The sequence below is a fragment of the Felis catus genome, chromosome E3 (assembly GCF_018350175.1).
Source record: "Felis catus isolate Fca126 chromosome E3, F.catus_Fca126_mat1.0, whole genome shotgun sequence".
NCBI classification, from domain to species: domain Eukaryota; kingdom Metazoa; phylum Chordata; class Mammalia; order Carnivora; family Felidae; genus Felis; species Felis catus.
The window spans coordinates 21,343,259-21,363,660 of record NC_058383.1 but is presented as its reverse complement, the minus strand read 5'-3'; the positions used below and the strand labels follow the sequence as shown (position 1 = coordinate 21,363,660).

The following is a 20,402-nucleotide window of genomic DNA, read 5'->3' as shown; positions in this document are numbered from 1 at the left end:
GCCACTGGGACCTGCTTTTATTACCTCTGTAAGTTCTCTTTTCCCTTAATAGAACGCCTCCTTCAAATGATGGCAAAAACCAACGGGAGTCATTTATTTTAGACATTTATTTCACAGACAAGTTTTCAAGAAGACAGCTAAGCGAACGCAGATACAGAACAACGAAGAGACGCACGCTGACAGGTGGAACGCCCTCGGCGGCCGAGCGAACAGCTGCACGGGCGGCCGGCACTCCTTGCTTTGGGGACTGCCCCCACTCGTCACAGCCCAGTCCGGCCCGGCCGCCAGACCTCCCACACCGCTTCCATCACCGCAGCCACCTGCCACTGGCTACCGAGGGGGGGAGCGGCGGGGGCTGCCTGCTGGTGGACACGAGTGACCTGGCCTTTCTCCGCACCGCGCGGGCTCCCGGCACCCCTCTTCCCAAAGCACGCAGCAGTTCCGTGTGGCCTGCACGTCGCACGCCGTGGTGGGCCAGGCTGGGCACCTGGCCTTATGACCTCTTCCTCATCTACACTGTGCCCCGTCATCTCACTAAACATTAGAGCCAGAGCAGTCTTGCAGATCAAGTTCAACGTGTCTCCAGATAAGGAACACGGGCCAGAGAGGCAGAGATGTGTCACACGACACTCAGTGATAGCGACAAGACTAAAACGTGTCCCTTTTGGTTTCTGGTCTAATGCTCAGTCGCCTGGGGCAGGTGGCCCTGAGGGGCTTAAGCGTATGTGTGAAGTTTCCCTCTTCAAAGAAGGTTTATGAATAAATTAGGGCATATGGGTAATAAAGTCACCGGTAGGAACTGGAGGTATTTGTGGGGTAACAAAGCAAGTGTAGGCAGGGAATACAGGCCAGTCTCCAAAGTGCCTTGGATAAGATGTCAGAGAATAAAATGTCTACTAATTCGAACTACTCTAAAAAAATAGGACTGGGCATAATTTTTAAAGAAACACAGTAGGGTCAAACAAATACGGGTTTTAGGTAATTGGCTGAGGTGGCCTGTATGTTTTGTTGAGCTTTCCAGCAGCCGGAACAGAGAGAGAAAAGGAAGAAGTTATAAAAATCACAGTGTTTGTAATTTTTTTTTTTTTTTTCTGCTTAGGATCAGAGCTTTCCCTGGTACCGAGACCCAGAAAAAAACCTTTTCCTATGGATCTTCATAAAGGCAATGTAATGTGATATAAAAGACACATCACTACTCATTTTGACTTTCATGCTCCAGTTGGAAAAAGACAGAATGCAAGATGTCTTGGCCTAAGACGGTGGGTGGGACCTTCTATTTCCTCAGAACAGAGACAGAGTTCAGGAAGTCAGTTTAACCCATGTCCAAACAGCCCATTTACCATCAGGAATACGGGTAGGGGAACCCCGGTTCCACCTCTGCGCGACCCCAGACGTACGAGACTTCCACAGGACCCGCGTGTTCCGCTCGAGATGGAATGAATCCTGCACCCTTCCCGCCATCGGGCACGTCTGAGAGGCGCAGGTACAATTTGGGGCAATTCGGAAAAACTCTTTTGCAGGTGAAAGTGATTTTCTCACAGTCGAGTCACGACCTTCGGCAAGTGACACGAAGGTAACCGGCACTAATGACCTTTTGCCGCGACACTTCCTCTGTCAGACTGCAGGTTCCTGGAGCACGGGCACCGTGTCTTCTTCCACTTCCGCATCCCCTCACTGTGCCTGGGAGACGGCCTTACACATAGCAGTACTTAATAAATACGTATGAATAAATCATCTACTTTCCTGAATCATGCTTCAATATAGTTATCAGTCCTGTGTACACATCGCTAAGTGGTGATTCCTATCAATGTGCATCTTCTCTAGCACTGGGATTCCAGAGCATCTACGCACTATCAGCACACGCCCACGGGCACGCACGCGTCTTACTGTGCTAGGCACACTACCGACAAGACACTGCACTCACCGTTAAAAGTCTATAACTCGGACCACACGCAGGAAGTCAACCTACTGAGGTGTGAACAATCGTAACATCTCCAACCAATGTAAATCAGAAACATCTATCAATGCGTACCTGAGTCACCTGCCTTCCGGCAGGCCACACCCTATTCTGGCACCACGAACTCGACGTCTTTCTACACCGCCCACCCTCCTTGGTATTCTGCTGAACAGGCTTGGAAAGATTCAAACGTCCTCAAAGGAAAAACATGATCTCCAGATGTCTCCAAGTAAGAGGACACCTGACACGGGAGAGGAGGTAAGATCAAAAGTATAATCTCTACACAGCCCTGACTCTGGCTGTCCTTCCACTAAAGTCGGGACTTCCCTTCCCTAAGCCAAAGCCGCCCCAGGTTGCCTATGTACTAAGAGTATAAATGTCACTGGTCTCATCCTGGAGGAACCAGCCTTGGATGACCAGGTTCCCTGGTTTCACCTGTAACTTCCAGGAATGAATTAGTTACCTCCCTTCCCACCCCCACCTCCCCATTTTGACTTTTCCTTCAATACCCGTTGGGCTAGTGTGAGGGGGTTATTGAAGAGATTTCTCAGACCTACAGGTAAACGAGGAAAACAACAGTGTTCTGGATTGGAAGTTTCTGCACATCTTTCCACTTTTCACTCAGTAACTACAGAGTATATAAATTACTCCGGGCTCTACAGTTAGGTTGACGACCCTAGGAACAGGGACTAGAAGCCTCAGAGACGGAGGGTGTATTTAACAAACAGCCTGGAGGTGGTGCTCTGAATGAGGTGGGGATCTGATCTACAGCAGGCCCAAGGGGAGGTCTGAATGCTGTTAGAGAATGTTTCCGGTTTCTACCTCACTTCCTCCCTAACCTCTTAAAGTTTTAGAAAACTATTATTATGTAACGTCATACTAAGCCGTGGGTTGGGAGGCATAAAATGTGCCAACATGCCAGTCGCGTTCTAGGTAAGACCCAGAGCAGGTGGAGGGCAGAACGTGTCTGAATGAAGATTCTACTTTATGTTAATGCCACACACCACAGGCACGCATCCTGTTCAATCTGGAGAGGGCCCGGTAGTTCAGGAGAGTCAGATAAGAGCACCCGGAACAACTAAGAGGTAAGTGTGGGACTTACGAGAAACGGTAAAAGGAACCGGATAATTACGTAGCGGCTGGGGAAACCGCAGCCGGGGGCAGAGGGGTTCCGTCTTCAGGTGCAGAAAGGGTCAGCCTGGTGGGTGGTGGGTTGCTTCTCATCTCCACGGAGGGTGAGGGGACAGTAACATGGTTTCAGTGGCAGAACCTCCACCCTCGCTCTGTGGGTCAACCGGCCACCAAAAGGGCACAATTGCAACAGACTTCTGAAGGGGGTTCAATCTCCTTAACGACTGCCTTCAAAACCAAGATGCATGCGATGTCATCCTGATCAGACTCCTGAAAGTTCTACCCCTAAAAGAAATCTGGGATCAAGTTGCATCCAGGATCCCACGCGGTGGACAACGGGAAACCTTCGGCAGGTCGGGTCTGCTCGAAAACAACTTTCACAGCGCGGAGGGACCTTGAATGTTGCTGGACTCGGCAGTCCCGCAGCAGAGGCCTTGACATGCCGAAGGGGCCGCCGTTCTGAACCCTGACAGATGTCCTCCCCACTTGGCCAAGGGAGACGTTGAGACGCACAGAAGGAGAGGAACGGATAGGTCAAGTCAGAGGCAGAGGTGAGGACGCGAGGCAGGCCCTTGGTTGGTTTATGTATATTGTCAAGCTGGCCTCGGGAATCACCCTCCCGAGCTAAGAGAAGATCGCTTCCGAGGATGAGATCGGGTGAAACGACTAAAGGGGCACGTTAGGAGGAGGAGACGTCAACGTCAAAACGTTTTCCTGAAGTCATCAGTCTTTCCCTTCGGCGGGCTCTCCAGGGCACAGGCGGGCGGTGGGTGTGGCAGAAGCTTCTCTCTGGAATGAACCTCCCGGTGCTTGGCGAGGACAGAGCTCTTACTGAAACGTTTGCCACACTGGGCACAGCCGTAGGGCTTCTCTCCGGTGTGTATCCTCCGGTGCTCGCGAAACCTCGTACAGTTATTGAAGCTTTTTTCGCAGTCCACACATTTGTAGGGGTTCTCGCCAGTGTGCACCCTGCGGTGGGCGCTGAAATGGGAGCTGTTGGTGAAGCTCTTCCCGCACTCCCCGCACTGATAAGGCTTCTCTCCCGTGTGCGTCCTCTGGTGGATGACGAGGCTGGAGCTCTGACTGAAGCACTTTCCACACTCTCCGCACCTGTAGGGCTTCTCCCCCGTGTGGATTCTCTGGTGGGCACCAAAGTTGGAGGAGTCGTTAAAGCTTTTCCCACAGTCAAGACACTTGAACGGCTTTTCTCCCGTGTGGATTCTTTGGTGTCTGATTAGGCTCCTGCTCCTGCCGAAGCACTTCCCGCAGACACCGCACTGGTAAGGGTTTTCCTTCTGGTGGGTGACCCGGCACATCAGACGAGCATTCCTCCCGAAGCCGTCTCCGTATTTGAGAAGCCGGTAGGGTCTCCTCCCCACCAAAGGCCTCGGATGCGCTGCGGCTCTCCCTAAATCTCGAGGCTGAGCCATCAGCTTTCCCTGCCTGACCGCTTGAAGGCTTTCCCACTGTCTTCCTGAGATGCATTCCCTTTTCCGGTATTTACCTGGATCAGCGTTCTGGGAAACAACCCTCTTAGACTTTTCTATCAGTGCCCGATGCTGTTCCATGTCCTTGTAGATTACCTGTGTTGCATCCTCCTTGATACTACGTCCAATTTCAAAATCTGGAAAGGAAGAAAGAAACGAAAGACGAGAAAGATTTCCGAGCGGTCCCATATTAACACAAACAACACGGCCTACGAGGCTTTGTTAGGATCCCTGTATTGTCCTCTGGCCTCTTAAGTCCTGTTACCCTTCTCTGATTCATTACGCCTTATTTGCACTCTGTTCCCCCCACGGCCAGCAACACCTCGTACAAAGGAGGCTTCCAGAAATGTTTTCCAAAGCAAACTGTTATTCCCCATCCATGTCCTGAGTCACACGGGACCAGCTCAGCTTTCTCCCCAAGTTCCACTCCTTCCCACCCTGCTTTCAAAATTTCACATCTGCGCTCACACACCCCGTGTGGCACTAGCGCTCAGAGCAGAGTCCAGTGCCCAGGTTCCTCAATGGACCTCCAAGTTCATCAATATCTGATCACGTTTCTTTCTCCTCCCCAAATGGTCTCTGTCACTGCTTTTCTCTGGCTGTCTCGCACACGGGCCACACGGGCTCAAATCCTAATTCTCCCCATCCCCTCCCCCAAACTGGAATTACCTTCCCTCACGCTTTCACCCACGCCCCACACACACTGCAAGGTGCATCCTGGATGCCAGCTCTCCAGGAAGTCTGCTCGACAGACAAGAGTGAGGTGGTGGAAAGACACAGGCTTTGGAATCACACAGCCCTGGTTCGGATTGCATCCTGGCCACTTATTAACTATGTGGTTCTGTATTAACTTTTTATTATGGAAAATTCAAACATGTAGCAAAGTAGAGACTACGGTATGTAACACGAACCTCCACAAACCACTCACCTGGCTTTGACAATAACCTACTTCTGGTCAATCTAATTTCACCTCCATTCCCACCTGCTTCCCTCTACCCAGGTCATTATTATTATTATTATCATCATCATTATTATTATTATTATTATTTATTTTTTTTAAAGAGAGGGAGGGAAAGAGAGGGAGAGCATGTGCATGCACGAGCAGGGAAGAAGGGCAGAGGGAGAGAGAATCCCAAGCAGGCTCTGTGCTGTCAGTGCAGAGCCCAACGCAGGGCTCAATCCCACAACCCTGGGACCATGACCTGAGCTGAAATCAAGAGTCGGACACTCAGCTGATTGAGCCACCCTGGTGCCCCTACCCAGATTATTTTGAATCAAATTCCAGACATCATATTATTCCATCCAGGTTTGTCTTACCCCCAAACCCTCGTTCCTCAGCACTTTGCTGTGCTGCCTTGTTTCTACTTGCCAGTTTCAACACGCCTCTCCCTGCACACACGCCTCTCCCTGCACGCACCCCTCTCCCTGCACGCACCCCTCTCCTTTCAAGCACAGAGCTGAAACTGCAGATATCCCTCCCTCCCAAGTTTGGTGGCTGTGGCATGGGTTGGGGAGAGGAGGGCACCCATCAGTCGGTCCATTAAGGGAAAGCCCTAACCATGCCATCATCTTCTCTCATTTTGCAGTTCTTCTGAAGCAACCTCATTGGGTCCAACATCGTCCCGGGGTTTGGAGGAAGTCATAGCCTCACGGTTGGCTCTGACAGAATCTGACAATTCGTGGACAGGTCTGTAGCTCGATTTAAAAAATGAGATTCATAAGGGATGGCACCAAAGGACTTTGTTTCCAGTAACCAAAACCAGGGTCATGTAGCGCTTAATGGTTTCAGCCTTCAAACTACAATTTCCCATGTAAACACTAGCAGAAAACATATGTACGTTCCTTCTCTAGCGTTTGTTTTGAGTAAGCACAGAGTGCTGGAAGGAAGATGGTAACAGGTGAGCGCAGAAAGAGGAGCTCAGACTGAGGAGGGCTGTGGAACTTAACACAAGACTGATGGGGGAACCTGGTTTGGAGACTTTTACAAAAGTCTAGGCCAGAGACAGAAAAAGGCTGAACCAGGGCAGTGGCTGTGCTGACTAAAGAGGGGACAGAAGTTCCAGAACCGCTGACAAAAAAATGTTATCTGCCTCGATGTATATGAGGGAGAAAGCATCAGAAACGTCTCTAATGTGTTCAGGCTGGATGTGAGAGGACACAGGAAAGCCCCAAGGTGTGGGAAGAAAGACGGTGACTTAGTTTTGAAAATTTTAGGTCTGGGCCGCTGCAGAGGTAGATGCCCGCGAGGGTACCAGCAGTCAGCAGGGAAACACGCAGGTGGGGCTGCGGGGCTGGGAACCAGAACAGAGTCTCTCTCTCGTTTTGTCGCTGCCTAGACTCTTCCTCACGCACATCACAGAGAACTGAGATGTCTGTGTTTTCAGCCTACTTGCTCTGAGTTTTTTCTCCACATATGTCATGTGTAATTCCAAGTTCTTCTTCCGCACAGGATTTTCAGAAGAGATGAAACATGGGGCCGTACAGACCAACACTGAGGCTGAGATCCCACAGACTGAATCCCTAGAATGTAAGCTCCTTCCCTGAATAGAAGCGCCGTGAGAAAAGAGACTGTGTTTTATTCGCTGCTACATCCCCTGTTCCTCATGTAACACGGGGCACTCAAATATTTGTGGAATGAATAAATACTCACAAGCAAAATGCCAGAGCTACTGATTTCTCAGTAAATCCCACTTTCCCCTGATGGTCCTTACCGCTCGGGCTTTGCAGTAGACCCGGGGGCCCCTGGAATTCCGACTCGTGTACGATTTCCTCCTCACTCATTCTCTCGCTGCCAGAATCTTCTCCCGTTGCCTCCTGTGAGGTCTCCTCAGGTTCCCAACCTGTGGGTTCCTGGGACTCCATCTCAACCTCCTCTCTCTCTTGCCCTGAGGGTGATGGGACTTCTTCTGGAGTGTCGGCGGAAGGGGCAGCGGCCCGAGAGTTGATCAGCGCGTCCATCTCCTTGTAGAATGCACAGGACTCCAGCACGTGACCATTTTTCACTTTGCGGTAGCTCTTCTGGAGGCTTTTGAACTTGGTCCGGCACTGCTCTGGCGTCCGGAGGAAGCCGCACTCCCGGAGTTGTTCAGCCACGGCCCCGTACAGCTTGCTCTTCCGATGACAGGCTTGGAGGGCTTCGTAGAACCGAGTCTCCCGCAGGATATCAAGAAAAGTCTTGGTTTCCTCGTAGCCCCAGTGCACACCTGCCAGGGAAGGATAAAGTTCAAAGATGTAAGAAAAAGAGTCTATAGCCTCTAAATATAAAGAGTAAAGGAAAGCAAATCCCATTCACTGTGGCAATAGGAACTATGATAAACCTGGGAATAAGATGTGCAAAATAAAGGAGAGGGTCTATATAAAAGAAAAAATCGGTAATTTACTGAAAGACATAAATGAACTATAAAAAATGGAAAGACACTCCGTTTCTGGATAGGAAGACTCAAACTGTGCAGACATCAATTCCCAAATGAATCTGTAAGGTCTAAATCCCAATGGGATTTCGAAATTGAAGTTGATAAACTGATCTCAAAGTTTCCTTGGCACAGGAAGAATGCAGTCCCCCAAATCTGCCATGGCTATGGCGGTCAACTGAGGATACAGCTATCTTCTCTAAATGGCTAAGAATAACAGATCAGGACACGTTTTTAGCCAGCCTTCCTTGAAGAGTACAACTGTGTCCAGAGTAGTCTTTGATGTCACTGAGTCCTCTACTTGGAGAGTGGAAATGATCTGCAAGATAGGCAGACGCTGTGCTGTTACAGCAGAGTAAACCTTTTCAGGACGTGTCTGAATACAGTTTGTTAAACTGCTTTCTGTGCGTTTTGTAAGATGAAGTCACTTCTGTCCTCAGTCTCACCAGGTGGCCTCCTCCAGGGCAGGCACTGCTTTCCCGAGTCTGGGCCCGCCCTCGTGTCTATGGATTTCCAGATTGCTGAGCACCTGTATGTGTACGATGTATCTTCCCGTCTTTTCCTGAGCTGTCTCCCTTGAACAGATGCGGTCATGAGGACACCTCCCCCCCCGCCCCCGCTCTCCTTCCTGGATTTATCTTTCCACCCTAAGAATTCACCATCTTTTCATCAGGCGGAGTGGAGAAACTTTCCTGGTAACAGTGACACCGGGCAATGCCTCCCCGCAGTTAACATTTGCGGAATGCCGTCATCGATTTTTTTTAATCTATTATCTCATTTCACACTAACAACCCTGGAATCCTCAGTTGCAATTAACTGATGAAAAAACTGAAGCTCCAAGTTCTTACAGGATGTGCTTACTGTCACACAGTCACTAACTGCCACTTTAGTTCTGCATGTTCCCAGTCCCCAGATTTCAACGCCAGCCTCCGTTTACATGGTATGTGGTGTATCTTTTTCTATCTTTTAATTTCAAGGCCTCTGGTCTTCACATGTATCTCTTGTAGGCTATATTTAATTGCCTTTTTAGACGACTGATCATCTTAGTCTTTTACGTTTGTAACAAATGATGTATTTGGATTTACATTTACCATTTTCCTGTGTTTTCCATTTGACTCGTCTACTTTGTGTTCCTTTTTCTTTCCTTTCTTGCCTTTTTCTACAATTCCACTTTTCACGTTTTTTCGGTTATACATTCTTATGCTACTTATCCTAGACAGTGCAACACTGTATCTTTGACTTATTATACTGCAATTCTGCTAGCTGCTTTATACAAGGCTCAGATGCTGGATTCCTCACAGTCCTTGGACTCCACCTATCTTCCTTCCACAGGCTCCAAATATGCAAATCCATGCTGCGCTCTAGCCCGAGAACGGCCCTTTGCAGCAACAACCCCCCCACCCCCTCCCAGAGTACTTTCAGCGATGGGGGGCAAGAGGTGCAGGCCAGCGCTCCCCAGGTTTGGCTGCCTCTGGTCTACTCCTGCTACCACAAACCTGTATCATCCATTTTCACACCCAAAGCAAAGAGCACAGTCCTTACCGCTCAGGTTCTGGAACAAGACAGGGGCGCCACGAATCTCGGACTTCCGGATGAACGCAACACCCCTCTCGTCACCATCGGACGCCTCTGTGGCTTCCTCCTCCTCCAACAAACTGGTCTGTTCTTTAGCATTGACATCAACTCTCTTCAGTCTGGGGAGAGAGATAATCTCCTTTGGCTTATCAGCGGCTGAAGCATGGGCTGCGGGGTTCAACAGGGCGTCCATGTCCTCAAAGAAGGCACAGGGTTCCAGCACGTGGCCGTTTCTCACCTTCCGGTAGCTCTTCTGGAGACTTTTGAACTTGGTCCGGCACTGCTCCGGGGTCCGGAGGAAGCCGCACTCCCGCAGCCACTCGGCCACGGCCCCGTACACCTGGCTGTTCCGGGGACAAGCCTGCAGCGTTTCATAAAAGCGAGACTCCTTGAGAATCGCGAGGAACGTCTTCGTCTCCTCATAGCTCCAGTGCACGCCTGCTATTTTCTCATCTTCCAAACCCCAGTGCTGCTGCTCGCCCCACATTCGCCCCGCACTGCGCGCGGGGATCTGAGTCGCGTGAACCGGCTTTTCCTTGATGTAGTTGCTTCGGAGAATACTCCTTTTGTTAGAAGAGTGTACACCTAGGGTCCATGGCTCCTTTCTTTGCTCCAACCGGGCAATCTTGTTAGACACGGACATGGTACTTCCTACAGGGAGAGAAATACATTCCATGCTGAACACGGAGGCCATAGCCGCACAGCCTGATCTGCTGCCATAGCGCGATGTCCTGGACACCTGTTCACACCTATCCTTGAAAGGTCTTGTCCAACCCCCTTCTCTTTTAGAAACTTCCTCAACCATGACAGGGTGTAGTACAGATATTCCTCCTACTTACGGTGCAGTATATAGTTATTCTGACCCCTCTCTTCTTTGTCACAACCATCTAGGAACTGACATTATCATTTTATTTCTCACGTAGGCACCACCTCTTTCTCCAGCTAGTTCTTAAGGGAAAGTCTTTAAGGTTAAGAAACATACAGTTTATTACCTTTGATTTCCTCTCAGTGTCTAACGTTGTATTAGTTTCAGTGTCTGCTCCTAACCAGTATTTGTTACTTATAAAACAAAGCGTGTTCATATCTGCCCACCACATACGCCCACCCCAACCCGCACATGCACGCATGCATGCCTACACACACACACACACACACACACACACACACACACACACACACACACAGTGGGGGGCTAGGACAGGCAAGAAGGCAAGAATTTGTGGATACATCTGACAAGGTTAATAGGAAGAGACAGAAGGCCAGGGAAGCATACCGACAATCTGTTGCATTACAGCACTATGGAGATCAACGGGTAACGGGTCTTAAACGTGAACCCTGGCTCCATCACCTGCTTTACTCTTGGGCCAGGGGAACTTTCTCAATCTCTGAGCTTCAGCTTCCTAGGGAATGATGGCCTCTATTCACAGAAGTGCTGGGGATATTAAGTAGATGATCGCCTGTGAAGTATACGATGCCCAATAGGTATCGTAATAAAATTCACTTTTCTTCCTCTAGGTAATACACACAGAAACTCCACGGAATTCTCAAGGGAAGGAGCATCACAGCAAATCCTTTCTGAAAGAACCCCGGGGATGGAGTTCTTTATTTTTACTTGATACAGGAAGTGTAGGAATAATGAAAGCTCAAATATCCACAGTAAGGACCAGGCAGGCAATGCAACTGAGGGAGAAATGGGGCAGTTCAGCGCCAGCTCCTTGATTCAGCTCTGGCGGATTGTTGCCATGTGAGAAGGTGGGCCCGTGGTGCCTGACGTTTGATTTTTCAAGACACACAGGAAATCCAGATTTACAAACTAATTTTAAATTAAAACTCTGTGCAAGGCCAAAATGTGTGTATAGGCTAGATTCGGCCTATGAGTCATCCGTTTACAGTCTATGATAAAAGATTGGGGCAGCTGTCTCCGGGCCTGGGCCTTTCCACATATAATCACCACTGATCCTGAACAAAGTGGGGGCTGGGGGAACCAACGCCCCATAGTAAAAAAATTTGTGTATAGCTTCTGACTCCCCCAAAGCTTAACTACTAATAGCTTAGTGTTGACTGGAAGCCTTACCGATATCATAAACAGCCTATTAATATGTATTCTGTGTGTTATATAGATTACATACTGTATTCCCATAATGAAGTAAGTCAGACAAAAGAAAAGGTTATTAAGAAAATCTTAAGGAAGGGAAAATACATTAACTAAGTTAACTGTGAGTACTTTGGATAGATACTGGACTGTATTTATCGAAAAAAATCCCCATAGAAGTGGACCCATGGAGTTCAAACTATCTTGTTCAAGGATCAGCTGGCTAAATCTGAATTCTCAGAGGATGACCCCCAGCCCGCCAGTGGCACTTTACTCAGGGCTCTCACACGGCACCCTCCAAGGCCTGGATGCACGCTCCAAGGTCACGCCAAGAAAGGCCTGCGTGAAACCCTGGCAGGACGCTGGGTGCCTGCTGCTACGGGAAGACTGCTTTGCCACCAGGGTGTGGCAACCTACGTTGGTCATTCTCAGAGGACTTGGTTGCGTTCTGATTATAAACAACTGTTGGTGTTATCTTTTTTATTCGGTTTGATATAGTCCATTTTATAGTCTCTATACTTCAGTGTCTACAGGTAGTGTGTCCAACAGAACTTTCTGTGATGACAGCAGTGACCTCTAACTGTGCTTTCCAACACGGCTATCAAATATCTTAACTGCGACTACTGCCCCTGAGGAACTAAAACTTTTAACTTTATTTAATTTTAATTAATTGTACAAATTTAAATAGCCGCTACCCTATTAACACATATCTATAACGTGTCTAGTGTGGATCAGTGCACATTTTGGGCCTGTAATTTTATTAACAAGCTGTCTTCGACTTTCAGCTTACGTATAAATGAACTGTACTTGTCCCCACTACTAATGCAGGTGACATAATCCTTCAGAAGTCTGTTTGTAAAGTGACACTTCAGTGGTTACTTGTGCCTGTAAATTCATGCTATTCAAATAACTCACAACACACTACCAAGGTATTGAAATTGTATTGTGTTGAATTGTACTGAAATTACTTTTTTCCTTTCATTTGTAAGATTTCCATCCATCCAACAAATATTTGCTGGGCACCCACCCGTGTGTCCAGCTATGTGCAAAGTGTTGGGTTGATACAGTTAAACAAAAACAAATCTTACAAACACCTTGTGACTTTATGGTGCTATTAGTCTAGTGGTATCTGTAAGCTTATATTTAAGTAATACAAATGTGACAGTCCTATATAACCCCTTGCCAATGTCTTCACCCCTAAGTTAGAAGAATATGCATATATTCTAAACTGGAAGGGAGGAATGAATGACTGAGTTAAGACAGCATGGACAAGAGAGGACTAGGTCTGGTAAACCAGGCCACAGAAATGATTAGACAGCATGGAGGTCCTTTAAGTGTTGACATTTTAATTATTGTATTATTGGTAGAAATAAAGATATAAAAAATCCCCAAATCTTTTATGTGCAAAGGGAAAGAATCCTTACCCAGGGAGACCATGTTCCCAGCACTCTCTTTCCTAATATCCCGGTACAGGTCTCTGTGAACGGGAATCTGATGTACGCTCTTTTTGTAGGAAAAGCCTCTCGCCACGCGGACATCTTTCACCGGCCCCTGTAACAACAACAGCAGTGACTACCGAGATAACCACGTGGGTCTTTAAAGGGTGAATGGTCGTGGAGGAAACACAGAAGGGAGGGCCCCAAGGGAGCATTAAAATCAGGGAACCAAGTGTGTATGATGTGCCAGATGAAGCAGATGTTATAAAGGATCATAAGACAGATGATCCAGCAAGGAGTCTCATTACTCAGAAGGCTGGGTCCGGTCTTCTCTGCAAAAGGGGCAGGGGGTAGGGGGTGGGGGGGGGAGTCTCTTTCAGGGGGCTAAGAAGTTTGAGGGCAGTGAAGGCACGGAAGTCCTTGTGACTGGATACTCTAGGAAGGCAGAGAGAAGATCTACAATTTACCTGAGACACAACAGGTAGTGGTGTGGTTGTTCCTTCCTGACCTATGTTGTTCCATTCAGTAGCAGGGACAGGAAGCCAGAGAGAAGGCCGAGCTGTAAGAAGAGAGAGAAACAATCAGGGTTCTGGGCTCCGGCCCTTTAATTCGTGCAGCTTCTCCTTTTAAGAAACGAACGTGTGTGTGTGTGTATGTGTACATATATATACATACATATATATATATATATATACACACACACACATATATATGACACATATACGTATATATATACGTATGTATACACACACACACACACACATATATATATAAAACAAACAAAAAAAAAACCCAGTAAATAGAAATTGATCATTTCATCAGTGAGTTCAGAACAAATGCCCGAAACCAGGGTACCCTAAAGCAGGGCTCACAGATGCGAACGCTTTCAGGGAGTTAGCAGGCAAAGTAGATTATGAAAGGGGCCAGGTAAGGAATGGGGGACCTGGAGAGCACGTACACCACTGAAAAGGTGTGGCCAATGCCCAGTCCCAGTTGATGCTTCACTGTGATAGTCAGAACTTCTAATAGTTTTCAGGAGAAGCCAGAAATCTGGACTTTTCTATGAAATCTCAAAAACCTTAAACCTGGGAGGCTCAATTGGTTAAGCATCCAACTTCAGCTCAGGTCATGATCTCATGGTTTATGAGTCTGAGCCCTGCTTCGGATCCTCTGTCTCCTTCTCCCTCTCTCTCCCTCCCTGGCTTGCACACATGGGTGCATGCGTACTCTCTCTCTCTCAAAGGTAAATAAATATTTTTAAAAAATCTTAGGGGCGCCTGGGTGGCTTGGTCGGTTAAGCGTCCGACTTCGGCTCAGGTCATGATCTCATGGTCCGTGAGTTCGAGCCCCATGTCGGGCTCTGTGCTGACAGCTCAGAGCCTGGAGCCTGTTTCAGATTCTGTGTCTCCCTCTCTCTCTGCCCCTCCCCTGTTCATGCTCTGTCTCTCTCTGTCTCAAAAATAAATAAACGTTAAAAAAAATAAAAAAAAAACAATCTTAAACCTTAGAACTAAAAGCAAACAAATGCATAAAACCCCAAACCAAAAACACATTGCAGGTGAAACAAAAGAAGTCTGACCTGGCATGTGAGTTACCAGTTTGCAATCTCTAGTATAAGTCATTCAATGCTTCAATATGCTAAACAAGTTAGCACACATAGATACACAGTCCTGGACAGGCAAACACACAATACACTCCCTCAAAAGTCTGTGGTCTAACTTCTACTCTGCAACTCACTACGTAGGGAAAACTTCCGGAATGGATTTTACTGTGGTCGAGAACTCAAAAGCTTGTTCCACCACTTTCTAAAGAAGCAAACTGAACCACTTCTTTGGAAACACAGTACAGGTATCCCTTGCTTTTCAAAAGTTCATGTCATGCCACTTTACTTTTATAAAAGACACACATCAGTACCTATTTTTGCTAACCGGAAGAAATCCAAAAAAGGATCTTCACTTTTACCAAAAAAGGGGGAAAAGCAAATATTGTTCGGAGTTTGTTTTGCAGCGAGCTATTAAAAAAAATTTTTTTTTAAGTTTACTTATTTATTTAGAGAGAGAGTGAGCAGCGGAGGGGCAGAGAGAGAGGGAGACAGAGACCTCCAAGCAGGCTCTGCACTGTCAACGCAGAGCCTGATGCAGGGCTCAAACTCACGAACCGTGAGATCATGACCTGAGTGGAAATCAAGAGTCTGACTCCTGACTAACTGAGCCACCCAGGCGCCCCTGCAGCGAGCTATTACAGAGGCAGTGTGCAGGGGGAGTAGCACGACCACAGTGTCACTGTCCCCGTAAGCACCTCGACAGAACCCAGAACATACTTTTCCACTTTGTGAATTATCACCCTGAGCTGTCAAAACCCAGAAACACCATAAATTTACTGTAGCTTATCAGCTACAGTAGTAACTCAGAACATGTAATCCATGTGAACTTTGAAATTCAGAAAATATTAACATTTGCAATGAATTCTATCGCAATGTGAATTTTAGGAAAGGTAAGGAGGTTGGGTGCACAGTAGTGAATCTTGCCACTTGGTGAGGGACTGTGTAAGCCAGACAGATTTGAAGTTTAAAAATAATTGCGCTATTACGGGAGAAAGGAAACTGACATTTACTGAGCACCACTATGTACTGGTCTGTTTACGTTGCCTCATTTAACCTACACTAACCACCTTATTATTTTCCTTTTACAAATGACAGAATGGAAAGTTTGAGAAGCTTAGTAACCTGACCAAGGCCACACAGATAAAGAATGGCAGAGCTAGGTTTTGAGTCGGGTTGTCTTCCTCTAAAGCCTAATCGCTTCACCTCTATGCATTAATGTGCCCTTCCGTATTACTTGCCCGAGGACAGATGGAGACAGGTGCAGAGACAAGAAGATATAAAGCCAAGCCTCCTACTGTAGGTTCAGTGATCTTTCCATTCCTCTCTTTCGGCCTGATACCAGACTACAGGGATGGTGAGATTACAGTGGACGGGGAAAGACAGGGTGTTTAATTTCCTTCTACTTGACTTATTAATGCCCAGGGTGGCTATGAAACCTGTGTTCCCTTGTCTATGAAACCTTACTGTTTACCTCTCTCATATGCCACTTCTGGGGTGCCTCACTTGTAATTAAAAAAAAAATTATGTTTACTTATTTTTGAGAGCAACAGAGACAGAATGTGAGCAGGGGAGAGGCAGAGAGAGAGGGAGACACAGAATCCGAAGCAGGCTCCAGGCTCCGAGCTGTCAGAGCAGAGCCCAATGCGGGGCTTGAACCCACGGACTGTGATATCATGACCTGAGCTGAAGTCAGATGCTTGCTTAACCGACTGAGCCACCCAAGTGCCCCTGGAATTTTTAAAAAGTAAATATCTTGTTTCCCTTTCCAAACAGTTTTGAAAGTTGTTTATAGCCAGCCAAGAACATATACACATATACACACAGCAGGACTGAAAAACACAAGCTGATTACAGAAAGGAGATTCTTAAGTTACACTGCAAGACCTCGAGGCCAGTCTGGGAAAGCCAAGTTTTCCCAGAGTCCATCCCTATGAGGGCTTTTACTTATGCTGCATGTGTTCCCAACTCCTGAAGCTGATGAAGTCTTGCTCCCCAAATATTTAATTTATTCTCAAATATGTACTGAGGGGATCCTAGTCTGAACCAGTCACAGTGTTATGGCTAGAAAATAAATCTGCCATGGTCTCTGCTCTGGGCATGCTCTGAGTCCTTCTCACCATTCTTGGGTAAGGGCCGATGCTCTCTCTTCCAGTTCAGCTGCTCCTCCCGTCCTGAGCGGAGGCTTCCAGCTTCCTCCAGAGACACCAGTCTGGGTTGGGTCTCCACCTGCTCTGGCTGAAAGTCCGTTACCTCCCATGCTGCTCCCAGTGGTACCTGCTTCTCTGAGTGCACAGGACTGCTCACCTGGGAAATAAAACCAATGCCATAATCGAAAGAGGGAGGAAAACAGGGCCCAAAGAGGACCAAATTTCCCCCAGGAAGACATCAAAGAAGGAAAGAAGATGTGAGAAGGAACGAAAATTTCACTCCATTCACAATGGAGCCTCCAAGGGCATTGGGTGAACAGTACTGTCCAGGAGTCTAGGCGAAAGGGAGCAGGAGAGTGCTCTTTATTAGTATACAGAGGGGGGAAATCTAGCAGGAGTAAAATACAGAGCCTCCTTGTTATTAGCATAGATATGGAGTTCTCACATCTATTAGGTTCACAGAGAAGCGAAAGCTATCAGAACAGAAATAAATTCACTAGTGAACTGAAAACAGAAAATTAATTTCCACATGTAGTGTCTATGCCTGACCAACACAGCAGCCTGATAGGCAGGTCTTTATACAATGCAAATCCCGTGCAAGGTGAAACTGCAAGTCTTGCAAATCTTGCAGGATTTCATGAGGTTAATGAAAAGGCTCTTGAAAATGACTAGAAGACCATGAAATGCCACCGACAAACAAAGATCTGGCAGTTAAGCTAGACAAGAGTGACAAGGATGGTGGCATTGAGGGCACTTTGGAAAACACACATTGAAATATTAAAGGACTAGAGAGAGCCCTGGGATAACTGATGAAGTCCGTCCTTTCTTTTTTCCTTTCATTTTTTTCTCTTTTTTTTTTTTTTTTTTTTTTTTGGTTGTTGTTGTTGTTGCAAAAATAGCCCTCTTTAGGATCAAACTACAAAAGTCCAACCCTGCAAAGCATAACGTGGTGTTCCCTTATATAATTTTTTTGGGGAACGATAATGCCAGAGATTTATACAAACACTTAGATGTATAATGTTTAGCTTCCTTTGCAAAATAATATTTTAACCAAGTTTTTTTTTTTCTGTTTAATATGAAATTCTGGTCCTCTTTCAAATTGATTCGCTTTAGAAGTCTCTCAGTACCATTTATCCCTGCATAATAAGCCCTATTTGCAGGGCACCCCGGCCCCCCTGCCTTAGCCATCCCCTTCGTTCTAAAAACAATTTGGAAAATCCTCTCTCACCTGCTGTCTTAGTCTTCCAGTCTCTTTCTCCAAATGTATTACCAGGGCCACCGCCTCCTCTCCACTTTCCGGACACTGTTTCTGAGCCCACGCCTGAATCTTCTCGGGCAAAATGGTGAGAAACTGTTCAATCACCAGCAGCTCAAGGATCTGCTCCTTGGAACGCATTTCGGGCTTCAGCCACCGGCAGCAAAGTTCCCAGAGTTTACTGAAAGCTTCATGGGGTCCAGTCACATCCTCGTAACAGAATTGCCTGAAGCATTTGCGAAAGGTCTCAGACTCAGAGCTCTCCGATCCTTCCAGAGTGGGCTCCGATGCCCACTCGGGATCCTTTTCTACCTTCATTATTAAGCATCCCTCAACCTCCAGGGGTGCGTCCATCTGAGGGTCCAGGGATGCATCCATGCTCTAACCCCGGGGTCAACCTCACGTCTAGCTCAAAGTAGACGCAAATAACCCAATCCTCGGAACGCTCCCTGCTTAATGATTTTGGAAGTGTGGGAGGCTAGGGACGTGAAAAACGGCAGTGTCAGCAGGAACAGGGTACCCCAGGCTCATTAATCAAATCTATCCTAGGCGCTTGAAATGGTGAATGTGTACCCTAAGGTCCCAAACCCGGCCTCTCCTCCAAAGAAGATGGGGTTTTCCGGGGTGCATCTCTTTAGTGCAGTGTCCAAGACCCAGGGCAGGGGATTGGGAGAAAATCTGGGGAACTGAAGCAAGGGTGGGCGGGGGCGGCCGCCCGGGCCGGGAGGGGGCTGGGCTCTGCGGAGGCGAGACCCCGGGTGGGTGGGGCCGGATGTGCAGGCCCCGCCCGGCCCGGGGATATCGGGGTTCGGGGCTCAGCCCCGCGGCGCTCCCAGGCCGCTGCGGGAGCCGGTGAGGCCAGCGGCGTTCGACGCCAGCGCCGGGCTCTTCCGGGCCCAAATCGGTCCCGGCCGTCCTCAGGAAACCTCCGCACGCCGAGGAAAGGCCGCGAGGTGGTTCCGCCCCTGAGGGGAGAGAAGCCGCGGGGACCCAGCGAAGCTTCGCGGGGGGCGGCTGTCGGCCCGGCGCGCACGGCCTGCTCCGCTCCGCCCGCGGACTGCGCGGGGGGCGCTGGGAGCGGCGGCCACGCATGCGCCGCCCGCGACCGCGCGCCGCGGGGTCCGGGGAGGCTACCTCGCGGGCGAGGGGCTGGGGGAGAGGGCTGCGTGGTGGACTCTCGCGAGAGCGCGCAGCGTAGCGACTCGCCGCTGAGGGACTTCAGGAATGAGGGGGGCGCGGAGAAACTGCCCGGGAGCGGAGGGACACAGTCGGGGGCCGAGCAGACATTTTGCGGGAGACGGTGGAACTGCCTGGAAAAGGGGGGTGTTCCTCAGCGGTGGATCTGGGAGGCGGGGAGACGTCTCTGAGGTGAAGGCACACTATTGGGGAGGGGGTGCAAAGGTCGTTCTGCGGCGGAAAAGGGAGAGAGACGGGGGACTCCTTTGCCTGGCGGAGGGGTCTGTGGCAGAGGGATGGGACGCGTTTGGGGTTGCTCTGCTGGTACCCTTCGCCGGGGGGCTTGGGCGCCAACCCCTCCTGCAGGAGCGTCTGGGCGAACGTGTCCAGGCCCCCAAGAGTGTCGTGGGGGCGCCCTTTCTGTCCACCGCTGCGGGAACACCTGGGCAGCCCCCTTCAGGCTCCCAAGCGTGTCGCGGGGGCGCCCCTTTTGTCCCTCGCTACGGGAGCACCCTCTCAAGTCCCAAGGGTGTTGCGGGGGCGCCCCGTCTGTGCCCCGCTGCGGGACCGTCTAAACAGCTCCAATCAGGGCCCCAGGGGTGGCGCGGGAACACCCTGTCGTCTGGGGGTCCTACTGTCGCACGCTCTGGGAAAATTTGGTGTGGCTGACCGTGAACGGGGGGGGGGGGGGGGGGGGGTGCGGTCCTGGCCCAGAGTCCCCGCTCCTCCTCCCCACCCGCCACTGTGGTGCTAGAAGGAGCTGTTGACGCCTTGCAACTTCTGTGAAACTCGGAGCGTTGCCTGCCTGCCCATCCATCTGTTCCTTTATTGATGAGGTGCCGGTCAGTGTTTTAGGCACTTGGCATACATCAGCGGGCAAAACAGAAACCCCTGTTTAGGGGTCGGTAGCCTATTAGAAAAGAAAGTTTAGTGACTTTTCTTTTTCAGCAGAAATCTAGTTAAAATTCGACCTACATATCCTAGCAGCCCAGAAGCTAGGAGTAGCGTCTACGTCACAGGGAAGGTCCGAGAGAATCTGTCGGGCAACCAATGTGTGCAAAGGGGTTGTCTTTGCACAGTTTACTTTTCTTTCTTTCTTTCTTTCTTTCTTTCTTTCTTTCTTTCTTTCTTTCT

At 48.8% G+C, this 20,402-nt stretch overlaps 2 protein-coding genes across 10 annotated transcripts in view; one reads left to right on the top strand and one right to left on the bottom strand.

Moving 5' to 3' along the window:
• The window catches only part of AQP8 (aquaporin 8), a 29,217-nt gene extending 25,241 nt beyond the window's left edge, over window positions 1-3,976 (top strand). For 7 of the 9 annotated variants that reach the window (XM_045048089.1, XM_045048087.1, XM_045048085.1 and 4 more), the window contains one exon: window positions 1,100-2,280. In XM_045048089.1, the coding sequence (XP_044904024.1) occupies window positions 1,100-1,160 (61 nt within the window). In that variant the 3' untranslated portion in view covers window positions 1,161-2,280. Of the gene's footprint in view, window positions 1-1,099; window positions 2,281-2,966 lie in introns of those variants that run through there. The other 2 variants (XR_006591290.1, XM_045048091.1) reach the window with 2 other exon arrangements.
• On the bottom strand, window positions 90-18,815 carry ZKSCAN2 (zinc finger with KRAB and SCAN domains 2). The gene is made up of 7 exons (XM_003998754.6): window positions 18,066-18,815; window positions 16,808-16,994; window positions 13,556-13,647; window positions 13,077-13,203; window positions 9,528-10,211; window positions 7,287-7,778; window positions 90-4,712 (listed from the first exon to the last, which is right to left on the bottom strand). The coding sequence occupies exons 1-7, from the start codon at window positions 18,468-18,470 to the stop codon at window positions 3,790-3,792; spliced, it is 2,910 nt and encodes a 969-aa protein (XP_003998803.1). The 5' UTR covers window positions 18,471-18,815; the 3' UTR covers window positions 90-3,789.
• Between the last annotated feature and the right edge of the window lie 1,587 nt (window positions 18,816-20,402).